Source organism: Pangasianodon hypophthalmus, chromosome 21, assembly GCF_027358585.1.
Source record: "Pangasianodon hypophthalmus isolate fPanHyp1 chromosome 21, fPanHyp1.pri, whole genome shotgun sequence".
Taxonomy (NCBI): domain Eukaryota; kingdom Metazoa; phylum Chordata; class Actinopteri; order Siluriformes; family Pangasiidae; genus Pangasianodon; species Pangasianodon hypophthalmus.
In genome coordinates, this window is record NC_069730.1 from 4,270,386 (window position 1) to 4,292,865 (window position 22,480).

The window sequence follows — 22,480 nt, forward strand, 5'->3', positions numbered from 1 at the left end:
AGTGCTCCAGATATTTGTATCTATATTTGGATTTAAACCCAAAGTGGGCATGGCCTAAAAAAAACATGAACCATACCACTCTGCCCCCAGAACCACTGGAAATCAGTGGAAAACACTGAAAAAAAACAAACAAACAAACAAAAACAGTCCAGTGGTTTTAATACCAGAATGGTCAGCATGGTGTGTTAATTCTGACTCTGATATTTCCTCAACCTCAGTTACATCAGTCAAGTTCATAATTGGTCTCAAATAGACACAGACATGCTTTGTACCTTCTTTGTACCTGTCTGCGATACTTTCTACCAAATTTATTTGGTTCTATTTTCCAAAACATAAACAAGCTAGTACCCTAATTTAAATTGGTGCAACCCTGACCAGGCAGTTACTAATGATGCTGTATGCTGTAAATATATTGTGCAATTAGCATGACTTTTGTTTTTTACACAAGCTGTAGACCACTCGCTCATACCCACCTGAAAGTAAACCCCCCCAGCTTCCCCCCTTTGCCGCGACTTTTTTGTTGATCTAGTCTGACCCAGATGCCCTGTGAAAGCCTTCTTAAAAAAAAAATGCTCCTCCTATTAGTATTTGTATCTGTTTAGAACACATTCTGAATAGTGTCTTCATATTTGGTTACATCCCTACTGTCATTTGCTTTGGGACCAAGGAAAAGAAAAAAAAATACCCTCAGAAACAACAGGAACTAAAAAAAAAGAAGGGTAAAGAGAAGAAAAGAGAGAGTAGTAAGCATTAAGTGGTTTTGTTCACAGTTCCACCTTAAAACAGTGCTGACCCAGTAGTCCCATTATTTCAATAAACAGAGCTCAGATTCAGACATAAAATATACTTCAGTTCTAATGTTTTGGATTTCAGGGTGGCACTTCAAATCTAACCCCAATCTCAAGCACATATAAGGTTAGTATGCTTTTATAATTTAATCTTTTTTGGGAGTAACTTTCCTTACAATATGAGCCACATTACTGGCTCAGTTTCCACATTAGTAAGTCCATTTGGGGTCCAACCTGATCTAACATGACTGCCCCCCTCCTTCTGTCTGAAGGGGAGGAATGAAAATGAAGTGGATGTGAGCAGCTTGACACACATTCACACACACACACACACACCATCTACCTGAGCTACAGAAAGCGTCCTCTTGCAGTCTTTCTCTGGATAGAATTTTGGAACTTTGGATTTTTGGGAAGAAACTTGGTGGATATTATGCTTCATCACATGGATTAATTTTTTTCAATCTGGATTACTTTATTTCATAAACTTATTATTTTCTTAAAGTTGTTTTGAAGTTGCAAGAAATTCCTAGAAAGTTGGTGCAGTGGGTAAGTTTCTGCCAACTCATATCCATCAGATCTCCCTGGTATTTCTGCTTTTTTGGTTAATTTAGTAAAATTGTGGGTAAAAATGCCCTGACAGCAAATAAAAGGTTTTTTCTTCCACATGTGAAATGATGGCCATGTGTGTGTGTGTGTGTGTGTGTGTGTGTTCCATATAAACAGTTGTGGCTGCAGTGATTGCTCTCTCTTCCTTTTCTCTATAATTCCTTTCTTAGTCTGTTATTTCTGTTTTCTTTTGACCTTTTCCTTGATTCCAAAGTGAATGCTGCTCTGACAATACAAGATTTTGTAAGCAAATTCCTATTTCAATAGTAAATTCAAACAGCACAGGTAATATAATAACACAAATAATAACAAAACCAAATACTTTTATGTTAGGATAATCATAATTTGCTAAAACACATGAAAATCATCACGTGATTTAATCTGAATGTGTGAAACCTGAAAAAGGTATGATGTGAAGATATATAAATCAAGTGGCAAATTTGCATGTGAAAATAAAAGCACATGGCCTGCATGTGAAAATGGTATCACATGTTAAATGACATGGGGACAAAAAGAAAAATCTGAGAAGAATCACATGTGAAATGAAATGAACCGTGAAAAGAATCACATGAATGAATATTGTTAAAAGAATTATATTTGAAAATAAAGGAATTGTGAAAGAATCATGTGGGATTAAATGAATCATGTGAAAATAAATGAATTGTGGAAAGAATCATACGTGAAAAGAATTGCATATGAAAACAAATGAATCGTGAAATTAAAATAATAATGTGGAAAGAATCGTGAAGTTAATCATGTGAAAAGAATCACCTGTGAAATCAAATGAAAAGTGAAAAGAATCACATGTGATAAATGAATCATGGGAAAAGCATCACATATGAAAACAAATAAATCATGTAGAAAAGAATCAAAGAATCAAAGTTTTTAACACTTTTACCCCACATGTAGGGCATGTGCTATTATTATCACGTGATTCTTTCCACATGATTCTTTTACCACATGTGATTCTTTCCATTTGATTCATTTATCATCACATGTGATTCTTTCCGCGTGATTCTTTTATTACCACATGTGATTCTTTCCATGTGATTCATTTTTTATCACATGTGATTCTTTCTACGTGATTCATTTATTGTCACATGTGATTCGTTCCATGTGATTCATTTATCATCACATGTGATTCTTTCCATGTGATTAGGATTATTCATATCTGAAGTTTACAGAAAGAGTTTAGTGCTTTTCTGTAAGAGTCTACAAGGATGGTTAGAGAAAGATATAAGCTGTTTCTTTCTTCTTCTCTTTCTTCTTGGTCGCGTGATTTGAACAATTATCTATTTTTACGCATGAAGAACGCCAGCTAATTGTTCAGCACGCAACAGCCTGCAGTCTTTTGAAAGCCACATGCGGGTTTTATTGCAGTGGGATGACATTGTTTCTCCACCTACAGCTCTGCAGTGATGGATGCGCGAAGCTGGAGGATTTGAACAGGACTGAATGTGAGAGCGCGAGTCCGTGTCCATGATGCGCGCTTTCCGCGGAGGCTCGCGCTGCCTGCGCGCCGGATTCCTGGCGCTCGTGCTGTTTTTGCTCGAGGCTCGATGCGGGAGCAGCGCGTGTCCTGCGCCGTGCGCGTGCCACGTTCCCACCGAGGTGCACTGCACGTTTAGGTCCCTGAGCGTGATACCGAGCGGGATTCAGCCAGCTGTGAAAAGAATTAACCTGGGGTAAGACGAGCTCTCTCTCTCTCTCACACACACACAGATTCATAATTGCTAAATCTAACCCTAACCATAACCACAGTAACCAAAAGGAAACATTTTGTTCCTCTAATTATTTATTTTTATTTATTTATTTATTTATTTATTTTCTTTCCTTGTGGGGAACAGGAAAATGTCCCCACAAGGAGAGAAATATCTGACAGTTTGATATTATGTCCCCCAGCAATATATACCAACATGCTCACATACACACTCACACTCATTCACACATGCACCTGTGATGTGCTATACACCATTGCATTGTAATCCATCTTCCAGCTTCCATCAAATGAAAGGTCTGTGCTTACATACAATTACTTATGTTTGTGAACATGAATATTCAAGGTAATAAAAAGTGATTTAAGCAGGAATAATTGAAAGGTTATAGATATGCTTTACATCCACGTTGTTGTCTTTTTAGATACAACAGTCTTACAATCCTAAAAGAACATGAACTGTCTGGTCTGGAAAGCTTGGAGTTGTTAATGCTGCACAGTAACACCATCCAAACCATTGAGGACAGGGCGTTCAGAGACCTAAAGGCTCTGCAGGTAAAAGACCGTTCTCAAACCCGTACTGCTCGGATGTGCTGAAATGCTGATGCTTGAGACGTGTACATATGTGGTTCAGCTGTTCGGTCCATGACACATTGCGAAGACAAGCACAAATAAATCTTTGCACTGAACAAAACACTTGGACCTCAGGCTGTTTGTTTCCAAAACAAACCAAGCGTGTTGAATGATGGTCAGATGCTAAAATGAAACAGACGATAGATGAAAGGATGACTCATCAATCTGTACATTCTAAACTCAGAAATATTACTGATGGAATACAGTGCCTGTGGGTCAGTAGGGCTTCAATTTAAACAGATTGTGAAATTAATTCCTTTTACAAGAATACGCTGTTGAATAGAGCTGTCATTATATAGTACTACTAGCATAAATGCCCACTCCAACTTTTTTGCTTAGGAAAGTTTTGAACTAGTGCCATTTCCCAAGACAAATAAAGATTTCCAACTACTGATTGTAGCATATTGGAGTTAGAGACAGCAGTAGGATGCAATTGCTGAGTGCATTGATTGGCCTTTTTTTCAGGAATCTGTATTATAACAAGCAACAGAAGTCAAAATACAGGGAGACAAGGTAATGATGGTCCGTAATCATAGACCAAAACACAGGTAAACATAAGACTTGGACAAAACCACCAACATAATCTCACAAAAATGTCAAAGGAATTCTACTGAGCAAGAAAACACCATAAGAGTGACTGCCAATCCTGGCCCAGCTTTGAGTTTCACATTTGTAATTTTTCATGTAAGTCAGCTGAGGTAAATTTCACATAATCTCCAACCACAAAACCATACTGATGCCACACTAGCACAAATAAACTGCAGCTTACTAATGCAAGAAACATGTGCAAGACCTCAAAAACAAATAATGAACAGGGCATACCCAGGGCTAGAATGAACCAATACTTTAAAGGGGAACCAGTATCCCTAGGTTTGTGGTTATATGATTGGATAGAATAAGATAAAGTAAGATAAAACAATAAAGAATAAAATAAAATCCTTATAAATTAAACACTCAACCCTACTGTAGTTTAAACAATGGCTCAGGAAATACGATTCACCCATGAGTACTATAAGACAGTTAAAAATAAAAATAAAGTGGAAATTTAACTCTTTAAGGACTCTAAAGTTAGGAGTTAATATACCATGAGCTGTAAGCATAGCAGATGAGCACTTTTGCAGCTTATCCTTGAAAACATGGGCACATTTTCTTTACAGGAGAGAGTGAATTTACAAAAATATATTTTATGAAAACAAATCAGAGAAAATTAAAAGCATGATAAAACAGATTATAACCCGTGCACATATTACGATTTCATGACCTTGATTTTGTACCTTGTTGCTTCATTAAGCTTTGCGCACACATTTATGTTCTGCGAAAATATTAGGATGTGCTGGAATTTTGAGGGTGAAAGCATTATCGTTAAATTAAACTAAATGATCAGTGGTTAATGTGATTACTTGTAGGACTATTCATGCAGCAATACATTGGCAATATACTAAACTTCCGTTAGCTTTTTATTTCAATGCTTGCCATCTTCCCATATATCACAGTGTTGGTCTTTTTTTCATTTTTAAATTGTCCCTTGCTTTTTTGTTGCGTTGCAGTACATTTGATGGCAAAGAAAAAAAATGGTATTTCTTCCATCCGTATTTTCTATCCCTTATATTTTTTTCTGGCAATCTCTTTTCTGAACACTATACAGTTTAACTGCTTAATAAGAGTTTCTTGATGATTTTGCCTCCTTAGGTATTAAAAATGAGTTACAATAGAGTCAAAGAGCTACATAAAGAGACATTTCAAGGCCTGGACAATTTGTTGCGTCTCTATATGGACCATAATACCATCGAATTCATCCATCCAGAAGCTTTCTATGGTCTGACGTCTCTTCAATTAGTCAATCTCGAAGGCAACATACTCCAGCAGCTTCATCCAGACACTTTTATAACTCTGAGATACAACCAGATATTCAAATATTCATCAATAAAGACCATATATCTATCAGAAAATGCACTGACCACACTACCTGCTAAAGTGTTCACTGGTTGCTACCAGCTAGAGAATCTCTTTCTCAGTGGAAACCCTTGGTCGTGTGATTGTCGAATGGACTGGCTTGCAGCATGGATCGAAAGAAATCCAGGTATGGATGACAGAGCTCTTTCCACCTAGTCACTGCTGTATATATTGTACTCATAAATCTAACTGATTGCACACAATGTATTGACTTCTACATTCGTTGAGAGGCTCAGAATATCAGTTGCCTTTTAAAAGGCAAGTGAAGGCATTACAGGAACATGCTGTAGAGTCTAAGGCTGAAATTGTTTTACAGAGAAGAATGCAAATTCCTGTAGAAATTGTTACTATTGCCTGTTGTTCTCACCTTGTGGCTTCTGCCTAAAACATCAATTTTGTATTTACAGGTGTCCTGAAATGCAAAAGAGACAGGAAGTTTTCTGGAGAACAGATGTGCCCCATCTGTAAATCTCCACTTACCTCCAGAGGCAGCAGTATTATTTATCTGTCAAGTCAATCCTACACATGTTCTAAGCCATGGATTCATTCCCATGTGAAACAGAGAAATATCACAATGGAGGAGAACAGCTATGCCCCAGTTCTTCCCAAAGACTTTATTGCTCCAATTGGGGTGATGGAAATGAAAATCACAGACCAGTATAACAATGATGCCAATGTTGCCTGTGTTGTACAGAGGCCAGGGGGATTGGACAACTTGAATGTAACCCATGGAGTAATGGGTGATAATGTTACAACACTCAGTGCAACTGTGACTACGTCACTTGTTTGTAATATTGATTACGATCACATTCGTCAGCTTTGGGGCATCTTGGCCTCTTACAGTGATTCTCCATTGAGACTTGAGAGGGAATTACTTCTCACCATGTCACCAGAAATGATCTACAAATACAAGCAAGCAAGATCAGCTGATAGTGAAATCTTCACAGAGATTGAGGCAGAAATTAAGGCAAATCCTGCATGGTTAATGCAAGGTACAATTAACTTACAGCTGGACCTTACTACCACTACATATTCAACACTCCACATTAAATATTTGTCCAATATTGAAATGAATATTGAAAGCAATAAAGTACGAAGAGACCGATTCAGCTGGACTATGATCAAAAAGCACAACCAGACTAAGACTGAGTTTTTAGTACTTTCTGGTGGTGTGGCTGAACTGAAATGTGAGACCTATGGTGATCCCAAACCCTCCATAGAGTGGATATTACCAGATGGAATCAAGGTGCGTGCACCATATAGCAGCGAGGACCGGAGGATAGTAATATTAGATAATGGGAAGCTTACTTTAAGAGCAGCAGATAGCTCTGATGCTGGTATTTACCACTGCATTGCCACTAATTATTTAGATGCAGATGTACTTTCTTTTAGGGTTACCGTACTGTCCCCAGATGTTGAGGAGGAGGATGTCAATGGGGTTCGGCTTTCACGAACAGTGGGTGGGAGCTTAGTTCTTGATTGTGAAACAAACGGTGTCCCACAAGCCTCTGTCCAATGGATACTACCAGACCACACTGTTATGGACCGGCCTTTTGGAAACAGGAAACTCTACCCAAATGGTACTTTAGCAATACATCCACTGACTGAGAGAGACAGGGGGTTTTACAGATGCATAGCTGCTAACCATCTTGGGGTAGATTTATTATCCTCCCTAGTGACTGTTTCTAGTGATGGGTCCAAAATTGTGACACTGACCAGCATAGATGGGTCTGGTGATGATGTACAGCTGGGCAAAGACGATAACCATGTGATTTTCCGTGAAGGTCTTTCTAGTAGAATTAGCCAGGAATCAAGAACAGTTACTTCAGACAGACCATACCCTAGGCTCAGGCATTCACTTCGCCATGGAGTAACTACAAATAGAAGGGGAGGTAGCAGACACACCGGGTGGTCTAGAAGGGTGTTTGACAAAGCATCCAGGAGAGTAGACCCGGAGAGATTAGCAGATTATATCAAGAGATCTCAAAATAAGAAATCAGGGAAAGATACAGATGACAGTATAAACCCATCAGATAAATCTCAAGCTAAAGTAGAACTTTCTGTTGATGATGAGACAGGTTCAGGGAGTATAGTGTTTGAAGGTGATGTTTCCATGCCAGATCAAGCCAAATCAAGTACAGAAAATCCAGAAGATGTTTATGGTAGTGTTATGACCACATATCACCTACTAGAGGATGATCAGAATAAGGCTGCTGAAATCACAGAGATACTAAGAGATGATCTAAGCAATGTTATAACAACAACAGAAAACATGAGAACAATAACAACAGGTTCCTACTCTTACACAGATGCCAGCCCAATGGTGCCAAGTGTTACTCTTAGCAGTTATGAATTTCAAAAAGATGAGACAACACCATTTATAGCCACCCAAGATTATAATGTTGGTCCTAGTAGTAGCAAATCTTACAGTTCAGAAAGAAGCACAAATACACCTTTGCAACCATTTACCGTAAAATTTATGGTTACTGAGACCATGGATGAAATGGAACTTCAATTTTCTGGGGATATGCCAGAGACTGCAACTGAGGTACTGCCACATCTCAACTCTCAGATCCCTAATGTGACACCAATGATGAATCAACCAACACAAAGAGTGAATCCAGTAGTACACATGTCTACAGACCCTGAGAGCCAAACCACTTTTACAGCAGTCACTACAACAGAAAGAGAACAAGACGAGATTACGGTTCATACTACTCAAAGAATCAAGTCTCCTCATCTGCCCCCTGGATCTACCATCATCTCCCACCAGCAAATACACATTATTCCTCCTAATAAAAAGCGGCCAGGAAGGAGACGTAATTTATTCAGTAGGCGCAGAATTATTCGGCCAAACAAGATTACAGATATACAGTCCTTACTGGATAAGCTCAAAAGGCCATCTGTTGAGTATGAGAGCAATGCCACTGTCTCATACACAGTGGAACTGACCACAAATTGTGATAATGAGAAAGGAAGAATGTCTACTGTAAAATCCATCCAAGATTCAACTAGCAGATCTCAAGTGTCGACATCTTTAGGAAAAACGGAAAAATTCATCACAACAACTCTGAGCACCCCATTTATTACTTCATCAATGATATCCCCTAAGTCCACTACATTTAAAAGTGAGGGTCAATTGAAGTCTGATAGTTCCAGTGAATATATTCGCTCTACAAATGTCCCTGAGCAAAAACCTACAGAAGATCCAATGACAGAAGTTTCAACCACTGTTGCAACTACAACTACAACAACTAAGGCTTCTAAAGTCATACAGGGAAAGATACCATGGCATAGATTTTTCGGAAGCAAAGAGGGTCAGCGGGAAATTCTTAAGAGACTTAGAAAACCATCCAAACCATCCCTAATAATAAAGAGCACAACAACAGTCAGAACCATGACCACAACTGCACCATCAAGGGTCTTAACTGCACTACCTACAGCTGAGTCAATGGCTGCACCAATGACTGCCATGCCTCCTGTCACACAAAGAAATCAAGGCAATTTGGGGATGCCCTCTGATAACTTGTCAAACTTCACAGAATCAAAGAATTCTTATGAGGTCATCACATTATTTACAACTGTTAATCCATCCAGAAAATACCACAAAACAACAGTAACCTACATGCCAGTAACTACACCTATGTATGGTTCCAGGGTATCCACAGCTACAACATCCTACATTACACCAATTCCACCATCCCTAACAACTACTAAAACGACATACAAGGAAGATACATTTGAGTTCTCAGGCTCTTACTCTGGAGGGTCTGGGGGATTTGGTGGTAGATCTTGGGGAAATCGAAAGCCAGGTTTCCACAGACGACGTTTCAGAGGAAGAAAGCCAGTTAAAAAATCTACCACACAAGCTCCAACTACCAAATCTGCTACATCTGAAACCACCTCTTTAACGCCACAGACAACCTCACGAGTAACCAAGCCCTTGTATATACCTACTATAGAGGTTGCAAGGTCCTCTATACACTCATCATCTGACATAATAGACTCTGACAAGGAAGAGTGGAGAAACACAGCCAAACCTACCAACTTTCCAAAAACTCATTCTATAGCAAGTGATCCTTCACCAACACAGAGCTTTTCTTATACAACTAATATAGCAACGCCATACATCACACCACAATCAGAAAACCAGAGAACCAAAGCAAGAATGAACACAAATAAAAGAATTCCCCCACGAAGAGGTGGAAGGTATCAAACTCAGAGACCTGTGATTCAAAGAATAAGGCCAAATTTAACTAATAGAAACAGGGACCATTTTAAACAACCAAGAGTAACCGCTTCCCCTGACACTAAAAGGGATGGATCTAAAAAGAGGACTAGCACCGAGAAGACACTAACCTTTGACACAGTGACTGTCGTCACAGCAGAAGAAAACAAGACGATCACGTCATTTCCATCCATCAGTGATATCTCTAATAAAATTCCCAATACTTATGATCACACCACAGTGTATGACACTATATCATCAACTACCAATGGATTTGAATCATCTACAAAGGATGTAACATCTAAGCCAAGAATTGTTGGGGGACATGCAGCCAGTTTTACAGTTGAGTCAAACTCTGATGCATTCCTTCCTTGTGAGGCTACAGGTAACCCTGAACCTGTCATCAGCTGGAAACGGTTCTCCCCAAGCACAGGTACCCATATTCTGAATGTTTCTAATTAAGGTTTTAAAATTAAGGATTTGTATGGTATGGAAATGTGTGTTTTTTCCTTCCTATAAAGATTGTGCTGTTATGCATTTGTTTTATTTCTTTGGTTTTATGTTTTGTTTTCATTTTAGGGACTACACTGACCATTAAAGGAAAAGTTGGTAAACTTGAGGTGTTCGGGAATGGAACATTGTTGATCCAGAATGCAAATGTCAAAGACCGAGGACAATACCTTTGTCTGGCTGAGAATGCTTATGGGTCTGACAAACTCACTGTCATGCTGTCAGTGGTGGCTTATCCTTCCCGGATATTGGAGTCAAAGGTTCGAGAGATCAAAGCCCACTCTGGTGAAACAGTTGATCTGAAATGCAAGACAGAAGGAAGGCCAGTGCCAGTTGTGTCATGGATTCTAGCAAACCGCACTCAAGTTAGGGGTCAAAACAATGGTCATGGCAGAGTAACCATTACACCAGAAGGTACTCTGGTCATCCAACAGGTGTCAGTATATGATCGAGGACATTATAAGTGCATTGCAAGTAACCCAGCTGGTATAGATACAGTGACTGTGCGTCTTCAGGTGGTGGCAGCACCCCCTGGCATTTTGGAAGAGAAGCGGCAGCTGGTGAGGGCTGATGTTGGGCAGAGTGTGTGGATGCCCTGTACAGCACAAGGAGACCCTCAACCTACTACACACTGGGTTTTGTTGGATGGGACAGTTATAATGCCACTTCACACCAGCTCCAGAGTGTACTCATTTCCTAATGGTACCCTTCACCTGAAAAGCCTGGATATCTCTGACAGTGGAAAATATGAATGCATTGCTACAAGTTCCACAGGATCTGAGAGGCGAGTGGTCACACTATCTGTGGAAAAAACAGAAATTGCCCCCCAAATAACTGAAACATCAGGCCGGAGGACTGAGCTGGGATATGGCAGCCAACTTCGTTTGAACTGCTCTGCAACTGGCATTCCCAAACCCCAAATTATTTGGAGACTTCCATCCAAAGCCCTTGTGAACCAGTGGCACAGGTAATAAAGAAAAAAATGACATGCACATCATACATTTAGATAAAAATGACACTTTTATCAAATATCTTAATTCAGAAGGTGAAAGACTTTGAACAATTTTAGTTGTAGCACTTTCTCATTGCTGTTTATGTGTTCTGTATCACCTAAATGCACCACTCTCTTCCCTGTCCCTCGATAGCATTTTGAGTAGTTACTCATGTGTCAGAGGTACAGCTCACCTTTGGTCTGAAGAATTTAATGACTATCAGTGACTGCGGCATTTTACCTAAAATATGCATGTTACCTTCACAATAATGCTTTGCAACAAGCCACAGCTTGCAGTGAACTGTGTTTAATTAAAGATGCATCAACTAAACTCCAAATCATTTTTTCATTAGCTATAGTGTACAGTTGGAGGAGACCTAAAATCCATGGTGATAGATTAGCTGGTATGACTTTATCAACGTAACACATGCAAATATGTAAGCAGTTCATTTGAAGAAATACTTCTCAGTGATTAGCTAGAATAGAATAATGGGTTGGATCACTGGATCCAGTCTTGTATAAGCATCACTTATCAGCATTATATCAGCATTACCCTCCTTATGACAGTGTTTTTCTTTCTATATGTATCACAATTTGTGATGGTGACAAACAAACATTTTTAATACTTGGAATGCAACTTCTCATTAACCACCAAGGTTCTAAAGTAGCCTTCTTATTTTCTTACCAAAATCTCACTTTTCTTATTACAGAATGGGCAGCCGTATCCAGGTGCTGGAGAATGGCACACTTGTCATTGACTCAGTTAGTGACAAGGATGCTGGAGACTACCTTTGTGTTGCACGCAGCAATGCTGGAGATGATCTACAACTAATGAAAGTCACTGTGTCCATGAAACCAGCTAAGATTGAACCCAAGTTTGTTGGGAAGAAACAGGTACCATATGGCAAGGAACTAAAGGTAGACTGCAAGGCTTCTGGTGCCCCTGTACCAGAGATTTCATGGGGCTTGCCAGATGGCACATTGGTCAACAATGCTCTTCAAGCAGATGGCAGAATAAGCAGTCGATCCAAACGTTATATACTGTTTGATAATGGGACGCTTTACCTGAATAAGGTGGGGATAGATGAAGAAGGCGACTATACCTGTTATGCAGAGAACACCTTAGGCAAGGATGAAATGCATGTTCACATCACGGTTGTGAGTGCAGCACCTCGGATACGCCCCTCAGCCCTCACTTATGCCAAAGTCAAGCCAGGAGGGAACGTCCGCTTTGACTGTGAGGCCATAGGGGAACCCAAACCAAAGATTCTGTGGATGCTACCATCCAGTGACATGATTGCTGCATCAAATGAACGATACTTGATGCATGTCAATGGATCTCTTGATATACGCAATGTAAAATTAGCTGATGCTGGAGAGTATGTTTGCATAGCTCGGAACGCTGCAGGTGACGAGAGCAAAGTGTTCAAGTTGGAGATGGATGGAAATCCACCCATCATCAATGGCTATTACCAGAACAGGACAGTTGTTAAGGATACAGCAGAAAAGTATTCTAGGAAGTTAATAGACTGCAAGGCAGAAGGAGATCCTCCTCCAAAGATCACATGGATAATGCCAGACAATATCTTTCTTTCGGCTCCTTACTATGGGAGCAGAATTATTGTCCATTACAATGGGACTCTAGAGATCCGCAATGTTAGACCTACAGACACTGCTGAGTTTATTTGCATGGCACGGAATGATGGGGGTGAAGCTGTCTTGGTAATACACCTGGAGGTTACCAACCAACTTATGAGGCCTATCTTTAAAAACCCCTTTAACGAGAGAGTGGGGACTCGACTAGGGAAAACTACAGTACTTAACTGTTCTGCTGATGGAAATCCACCTCCAGATATGATCTGGACTTTACCCAATGGTACCCAGTTAACTGTAGGGCCTAATGGAGGATCTCAACATCACCTGGGCAGTGATGGCACATTTGTCATATATAATCCGAGCAAAGGGGATGCTGGCAAGTATCGCTGTGCTGCAAAGAACAAGGTTGGGTACATTGAGAAACTGATTATCCTAGAGGTTGGACAAAAGCCTTACATTCTGACACGGCCACGAGGGATTATCCGCAGCATGTCTGGAGAACCCCTGTTCCTACACTGTTTGGCTGATGGAAGCCCTCGTCCCAACATCTTCTGGACCATGCCAGGAGGTCATGTCATAAGCCGTTCTCAGATAACTGGTCGCTACCAGCTAATGGACAATGGTACACTGGTCATCCATCAGACCAATTTACATGACCGTGGGAATTATGTGTGCCATGCAAAGAATAATGTAGGGGATGCAGTTTTAACTGTGCCTGTCATCATAATTGCATACAGTCCCCGCATCACTAATGGACCCCCACCAAATGTAAAGACAACAACAGGAACTTCAGTGCAGCTAAACTGCATTGCTGTTGGAATTCCAAAACCAGAAATCACCTGGGAACTGCCTGACCGATCTGTTCTCTCCACAGCCGGAAAGGGACGTTCTGCAGGCAGTGAGCTACTCCATCCACAGGGCACGCTAGTAATTCAGAAGCCAACAAGAGCTGACTCTGGCCCTTATAAGTGCTTAGCAACTAATAATCATGGGACAGACACCAGAGTCACATATATGACAGTTATTTAAAACAGGCAATAACCATCCACCAGTGCTCTTCAAATCTTCAAACAGTTGTCAGATGGCAATATTTCCAAAAACTGCTCTGTATATTAAGTGCTGTTATGGCATATTTCATAATTTAGACGGCTAGCGGTAGTAAATGTTCTACATTTATTTAACCATGTATCACTCTAAGATTCGCATGGGTGGTATACCAAGAAAGATGGAAAGAAGGATGAATGTGTGGAATAGACTGCACCGATCTGCTGTTTGGCATGAAAATAAATTTGGGACAAGGCCCTAAGTCTGCAGTCTAAAATATGCTTTATGACTGAGTAGTTTAATGTTGAAAAGATATGTGGTACTAACCTCAGGTGCTAATGCATACAGAGCTGTTATTGGCATGGATGAGATTTCACTGTTTTAATTGTTCTCTAAACTTTTATTGCCCATATAATAAGTAATACAGTGAGCAGCTGACATCGATCACCTATTTTTTTTTTTTCAATGTCGTTTGTACTACAGTTTATATTGATGTAAAATATTTGCAAGTTATAACATTTTAAGACTGAATTAATATATTTTGAGGGGACTTTTTATGTGAATGATAGTATAGATCAGTATACACAGATAGTGGGCTTATTCTTTTATTTTACTAAAGCAACAATAGTGTTTGTTACTATATAAATTGCTTTTGAATTCTTTTCACAAATACTTAAATCTGTGTTTCATATTTATGTGGCTTTTATACTTCATAAGTTACTGCATTTTCAACCTTAAAAAAATAAATTGTGTATATTTAAGATAATTATACATATATATAATACTAAAACTGTATATCCATAAAACAAATGTCAAGATTACATGTATACAGGCCAGGTTTCTACCTGTAAATCTGATTCCTAACATCTTGTACTTCACCATTTTATAGAAAGTAACAATAATAACAAACATTCTTTTCGGTACTTAAACCTTGTTGTAGTACATGATGATTCTATAGAACAATCATAAACATTTAAGATATTTTTTCTATGGAATGTCTGAATGTTACTTTACTTGTGAAACCAGGATTTTCTCCAGGATATTTTTCTATATTTTTCAGCAATATATATAAAGAGATTGATTGGTAAAGAATAGAGCCAACAAATGTAAGGTTGACAATACCTATTTCTACATATAGAGAGACATGGCGATGGAAACACACTTTAAATTCTTATATGTTAAGTTATGTTTAAAGAATTTTCCCAATTCCTAATGGTATAGGAAGGGCAATTGTTAGCATTATACAAATGAATCAGATAGCCCCATTGTCCTTTTTACATTATTACTTGAATTAGCACAAAATCTTTGAATTATCACACAAATGTGTACCAAACATTATTTTGCGGCATTATTTTACATTATTATACAGCACATACAGCCCATCTCCAGCCTGCATTTTGCTGACTCTTCAAGAGTTCATTGAAAGTTACTGTTGAACTATGAATTTCAGTTTTTCTTGTTTTGAGACAAAATGTGGTCCAGAAAATACGTAAATCAAGCTAGAAAAGGTCTTTTCCATAAACACTGGAATGTGGAATTGGTTTGTAAGCCAGAGAAACTGCTAGCATATGTTCACAAGAACAATCAAGCAGCATTAGCTGGTTTGGCAAGATATACTGAGTAACAAACAGTAATTTGGGGTAAGTTATGTAATGCTGCCTACAAAAGTAAATCACTCATAAATTGTGTCAGAAAAATGTCATTTTTAGTACTGATATTTATGTTTGAGCCCAAAAGGGGTAATTGCTCTTGGGTCTTCACTCTCCATAGACACCTTTCTGGCAGATTGCTAGCTTGTGTGAATTTACAATGAGGCACTGAAAGATTACATTTGATTGGCTCTGGTAACCAGGGGCTACTTTTGATACTTCTAATATGTTTTATCTGCATATACACATTTGGCAGATGCTTTTATCGAGAGCAATTTACAATTACAAGCTTACAAAAGTGCCTGGGATTTTAACTCACAGCCTTCTGATCAATAGCCCAAGCCCAAACAATTGCATCACCACTGTCCCTGGGTTTTCCAAGACTTTGACAGTAAAAGAAACAGTTTTTTTTATAATATATGAATGTAATGATATTACAAATGTTCCCCTTTGTTGTACTGTATTTATTAACTCCTTGTTACAAATGCAAGGTTCTTCGTAGTGGCACTGGTTCCCTTGAGTGGAGGGCAGAACCGCATGATGAGCTTAGCTCATTAAAATGAGCTCATCTGGGCTGAATTAGCCAGACTTTATGAGCTTGCATTTAGAAAGCCTTGCTTGCCTAGGAGCAAAACAAAAATTTAATACAGAAACTATATGAAAGTTTCATTCAAGTTAAATCAAAGGAATTAAGACTTATATAGTTATTAGAAATAATGAGTCTTAAATACAGAAGTCACATCAGTGTTGTCGAAACTTGGCAACACTTAGTAGTTATTAGCAGTTTTTCTTGGTGGATTTAGTTTTGATCAAATGAATAAAGAAATAAGAAAAAAGAGAGATAAGAAAAAGTTTTAGCATACATTATCTGTCAAATCCATGCATGCTGTGTCTTGGGTAACATCTGGCCAGTGGATTCTCCCAGTTGGAGTGAGCGTTTTTGGGATTCCAGCTGGCTGCAACACAGCACATGAAGAGTAATGGAAAAATAAAGCTTGACCATTTCCCTTAGAGGCTCTCTCTAAGGCCTGCCATATTTGATACTAGTTCTCCAACAGAGTTTCTGGTCCATATGGGCAAACTCTGACCAACTCCTCAAAGGCCATCAACAACTCTCACTCTCACTTCTGTAATCTCTTCATCTAATGAGATGATCCTGATTAATATGGACATTTTATGCAGTATATTGTAGAAATTTTAGGTTTTAATCATTTGCCATCTCTAGTGTGATATGACGTATCCAGCAGTCATATGTTTTAATGTGCACACACAACACATGAAGGAAGAAGGTAGGAGATAATCAATTACATACATGCAGTTCAGTCTGCTAAATTATCTGACTTAGATTTGAAACTCAGTCCACTTCTTCAGATTATTTTGCTACAAGAGGCTAAATCATTTAATGATAGATATCAGGAATTCATTACATTCCATTTAACAATTATTTAATTAAGGTGGCATGGTGGTGCAGGAGGTAGTGTTACCACTTCATAGTTCCACGGTCATTGGTTTGATTCTAAGCTCAGGTTACTCTCTGTACCCACCTGTTCTCCATGTGCCCTGATAGATGGATTGAGATTGCCCCTAAGAGTGAGTGAAGTTTGTCTTTAAGCAACTTAATTCATTCATCAGGTGTTTATTCTTGCTTTTTAAGGAGTACTTCATCCATAAATGTTAATAATGAATCAAAACTGTGACGAAGTGACAGCTTGTTTGCATGGATTCATTTGCCTAGCATTAGTATTAGCTCTCCATTCATTAGCATGTTGAAGTATTTCTGTAGTATTATCCTCACAGCATACCATTGCTATAAGCTGTGTTTGGATATCTTTCACCCAGCCCACTATGGTGATACTGGAATTTCACAACGGTGTTTGAAAATCCGCACTTTGGTCCAACAGACACAAAGCATAGATTCATCTTTCTGTTTCCATCACAGGGTTTCCGTCCCAATGTGAAGTAACACTGGAAATTAGGAACATAAATTCGAAAGAAAGCATGGTGCACTGTGATGTAACTAAATATTTTTCACTGAACAATTTCAGATCAAACATATGAAGTTGCTTTCCTTGATAAATTAAGTTCCACACTGTATAATGGGCTCCAGATGATAGTTTATAAGCTTGGCTTAACCAGATGGACTGGTCAGCACCTTTCCCATCTCATTATTACATCCCCCAGGGTTCATGCTCTGACCTTTAAATATAGACCACACTTTGTTTATCTTACACCAAATACGCAACAGCACACCTTTCTTGTGGAGCCAGGAAAAGCTTCCTCTCTCTGAGCTGATGTTTCCAATTCTCCAACCAGGCAACTCAATACTGTGGTTATGGTTCATTAGGGACAGAGGAGCGAAGGGTCTGAACATGTGTCTGCACCATGTTGTTGTAGCAGTGGGTGGGCAGGGAATGATGCCGTCCTCTACTACACACTTACTCAATGAATGGATCTTAGCTCATGCTTTAAGCAACTTCACTTTGGCATAGTCCATCTGTTTCACATTAGTCCTCAAAAGCCATTTTAATGGAGGGCATTCTTGTCAAATATTGATTTCTGTTGGCTTAATTAGTAGTTCATGGCATTTGGTGTGATTAAAGGTGTTTGTGTGGCAGACTGGGAAAACCCACTGGAATGTCGTGGTTGCTGAATTCTGGGAAGCAGACAAAAAAAAAAAAAAAAAAAAAAAAAACAAGAACATACTTTGACTCCTTGACTTTACAAATCATAAATTTATAGTTCACCAAAACAACGTGGAAATGTTTTATCTTGCCTAGACTATTTTTCTGCAAAGATCAAGTTGGTTAAGGAGCCAGATTGACAAACATTGTGGGACAAACGGTCAGTCAGCCTAAAGATTTCTATAGATTTCTATAGTGTGAATGTCATGCTTTGATCAAGTTGTTAGCTATCCAGAGATAGCTAGAGATACAACTTTAAAAATGACTTATTTAACTCACCTTTATTTTTTAAATCCCAGAAAGGGTTAAATACTTTGAGAGCAGTGTGTGCTTATGATACATGAAGGTCATGTTGTAGCTCTGTCTATGGGGTTTATGTTAAGGTCATGCCTCATCACTGTTTGGTTCTAATATTTCACACCACTGGACCTTGATGTTAACTGCTACGTCTGTTATGTGGCTTTTTACACATTCTACAAATAGGTAGCTAAGGAATCTGAGGCTACTGTGTGTGATGAGAACCAAATGTCCCTAAATCTAATATACAAATAGACTGTTTAGTGGAAAATTAATAGAAAAACTAAAAAAAAATCAGTCTAGTTGTAGGAATAAAAATTGAGCTACACTAATATACCAATGGAAAACCAATGTGTGGTGTGCATGTGGTTTAAATAGAGGTTCTATTTAAAATTAAATAAAAAAAACTTCAAAATGTGTCTGACACAGGTTATGACTACAACAGGTCAAAAGAGGGGATTGTCAAGTAAGTGCTACTCGGTCATCCAGCCAGTATCTTCATACAGTCAGACCGTTGTCCTACTTCTCGCTCTTGCTCAGACGTACAAGGAATGTTTGAGCAATGAAAACATAATGCAGTTCATGGAATCTACAGAATCTCTACACATCAAAGTTTATTTCCACATCATATGCTTTGCAGCATTTTCAGTGACCTCGTGCTAGGAGTGATCAAAGCATCAGTGGGACTTCATAATGGGCAAAGCATATTATTATTTTTCCACACAGAGGAAAAATAATACTGTTTATTTAAGCTGGTGTTAATGGGTAATTACTCCCTCAGACCATGTTTACCCTCAAAGGCAAAGTGTGGCATCACTTTGTGGGCATGTACAATTTTGAGGCAATAAAATCAGCAGATTATTTGGAAGAGGCATAACTTCTGTTGTGCTGATTAAATTTCTGTTACAGCAGCTACAACAGGAAAGCCTTCATGATAGAGGAGTTTGCATAGCGTGACAAGCTGTGTTTCTTTTGTTTTATTAACTACAAGAAAAAGAAAAAAGAGAGGCTGGTGAGGGAACGAATGTTTATCGCTGCTGCAACATAAGTGATAATAGGAGCTAGCTTATTTCAGGGACATTCCACAACATTAAATGCAACTATAAACAGATATAAAGTACAACTTCTTGTTCTTTAATTAAAAAAAATTTAATAGTTCATATAATATGGGCTGGAGGAATAAAACTCCACCCCATTGATGATTATTTTCCTATAACAGGATGCCCCACTATGTTTTATTCCTTACATATAGTTTAGATAGTCGAATGAAAGTTATCAACAAAAGAAAACGATTATTTCAGAATATGCTGCAACTGATCAATGTGCTGTATATGTTCCACAATCCTGCATACAAAATCCTTGACTACCCATTCAAAAGAAATATATTCACTGACTTGTTTCTGATACATTATACAGCACTCAGAACTGATGGCTGCAAATGCATTAATGCAGGAATTAATTAACCTCAGTGGATGAATACATTTGGTTGTAAAATCAAACGCCAGCCAGCAGCTGTTTGCAAAACTGGGTCAGCAACAGAGTCCAGAACATTCCGCACCATGAACATCACTGACTCCGCAACAGGACTAAGCACAATCTCAAGGTGACAACCACAGCATTACACCGTATTAATACCAACACAACACACCTACATCAGCAATGCACAATTAAGACTTTATTTTTATAAACTAAATAACTAAAACTGTACGATATCTAGTTTATTAAATAAAGTCTTAATTGTGCATTGCTGATGTAGGTGTGTTGTGTTGGTATTAATATGGTGTAATTAATGGATGTGAAACAAGAAGTTGAAACTATTTCCTCTGAGAATGTTTATGTGTGTGTGTGTGTGTGTGTGTGTGTGTGTGTGTTTGAAATAAATCACCAGCTCACTTGGAACTATGCTATTGGAGTGCTGATTTGTAGGCCAAGAAGGAAAAGCCTATAAAATCATACTAGGAACACAATCTCTCATCTGATGTGTGCAGACAGTGAAGTCATTTTTGGAAACTTTAAAGCAGCAGTACGTAGAGCTTGGAGATTTAGGGATTTGGAGACCTCTGTGGTGGATATATGTAACTGCAGGCAGCTCACAAAATCTTTTCTAATGACAGCACCCTTTTTCTATGAGGATTAATTTGATGGTTGTGAAGCAATGCACATTCAGGGAGCGCAGGCTCCTCGCTATTAGAGAAATGTCAACTTTGTTATAACTAGCAAGGTATTGGACTCAGTGATGTTATGTATAAAAGATGGGCAATATCAGTACTAGCATGTTTAAAATGTGAAATAAAATGTATAAAGGTTGCTTTCCAAGTTTGAAAACAAAACCAAAAATAAAAAGACGATCACGGAAATGAGAAATGGTTAATAAAACCGACACTTAGAATCAGAACGAAGAACAAAATACACACTCCAAAAATCTTTTTTTGTCATTTATCATAATCATTGCAAAATATTTTTTCAAAATTTGTGATTTTAGTAAACAAAACCAAGAATGGGCTACACTAAATTATGAATGAGCATTGCTGTCTGTGTTTGCATGGGGTCATGCGATCACCTGGTGTCCCAACCAGGGAATATACCAGCCTCTAGTTTAGTGTTCCAATGATATGATCTGGATACACCATGACCCTGCCCAGGATGACTCAGTGTCCTCTTCCCAAAAATATTGCCCCTTGGTGGATGGGCTGGATCGTGTAATCCTGACTTTGAGTCTGGATGAGCATGACCCTGACCAGGATAATGAGTGAATGAGTTATCAATACACACAATAGACTACAAATGTGGGGGCCTAACTGGAAAAAAAGGACAATAGTGTGTTCCATCAACCTGGCTAAAAAAATATAAATGGTCTCTATACTAGAACCGAAGGGTTTTGCCTTACTTAGACAGACAAGCTATGTCATAACTTCGAGTAGCTGCGACAGCTTGCTGTGACCCCTAGTTCCATTCTTCTTAACCTTGTATAGGCAGGGAGCTAGATTCCAGACCCTGAAGTTGTTGAAAAGTGGCCACCATATAAAAACGCTGATCAGGCAGCTGCCAGCACTGGTAATAACAGTAACCCTACACTGAACAAACAGCTGCCTTTGAAAGCAGATGTTCCTGAACACCAGCCCAGAGAGTCTAGGACTGAAGAAACCACAGCCATGAGACACCACTTTGCTTTCAAGCTCATGTGTGTCTTCACATGGGTGCCAAGTTTGTTCTGTTTAAACCTTGACTCGTCTGCAAATTTCTGCTTCTTGTGATTAGTATTTCATTTTTAAGAAGTGGGATACATACTAGCTGCACTTGAAAAATCCTGCACTTGAAAACTCCACGCTGAACGATCATCAATGGCATCGAAGATTTATTTTGTAATGAAATTCTGGGTTGGCTTTTTTAACATGTCTATGAGATTCTATTTCTATTCTATTGAATATTTAATTCCATTTTACTGTTTCCTATATTACAATGCCATTCCGCTGCTTTAGTGGTGCCAGTGGGATTCTCCCATTGCTTTATCTCTACCTAAAGACTTTAGTCCTTTAGTCTGTCCAGCTCTCTCTCCCCTCCTCATCTGTACACTCTGCTCAAACAGATCAGCTTCCAAAGCTTCAACTTTTATGCTAATACCGCTGTCAACATCATCGTGCTTGTCATCTCATAGATCACTAACTGAGATAGATCATTAATCTGCGGTAGCAATAACAATGTCTCCCTGTGACATCTGCACGGCACAAGTGCTAACTTTTCATGGGAGTAATCAAAATACAGCACCAATCAACAAATTAGCACTAGAATC

General features: G+C 38.8%; 1 protein-coding gene across 1 annotated transcript; it reads left to right on the top strand.

Moving 5' to 3' along the window:
- The first annotated feature begins 1,113 nt into the window (after window positions 1-1,113).
- On the top strand, window positions 1,114-18,726 carry igsf10 (immunoglobulin superfamily, member 10). The gene is made up of 7 exons (XM_026941365.3): window positions 1,114-1,334; window positions 2,803-3,079; window positions 3,534-3,663; window positions 5,431-5,821; window positions 6,102-10,355; window positions 10,502-11,399; window positions 12,134-18,726. The coding sequence occupies exons 2-7, from the start codon at window positions 2,874-2,876 to the stop codon at window positions 14,046-14,048; spliced, it is 7,794 nt and encodes a 2,597-aa protein (XP_026797166.3). The 5' UTR covers window positions 1,114-1,334; window positions 2,803-2,873; the 3' UTR covers window positions 14,049-18,726.
- The last annotated feature ends 3,754 nt before the right edge of the window (window positions 18,727-22,480 follow it).

Bases quoted from the DNA above. Each gene is read 5' to 3' on its own strand.
- igsf10 (XM_026941365.3), top strand. From the start codon at position 2,874: ATGATGCGCGCTTTCCGCGGAGGCTCGCGCTGCCTGCGCGCCGGATTC. The intron at 3,664-5,430 runs GTAAAAGACCGT...TTGCCTCCTTAG, and splicing joins GAGACCTAAAGGCTCTGCAG to GTATTAAAAATGAGTTACAA. The intron at 10,356-10,501 runs GTACCCATATTC...TTTTCATTTTAG, and splicing joins ACGGTTCTCCCCAAGCACAG to GGACTACACTGACCATTAAA.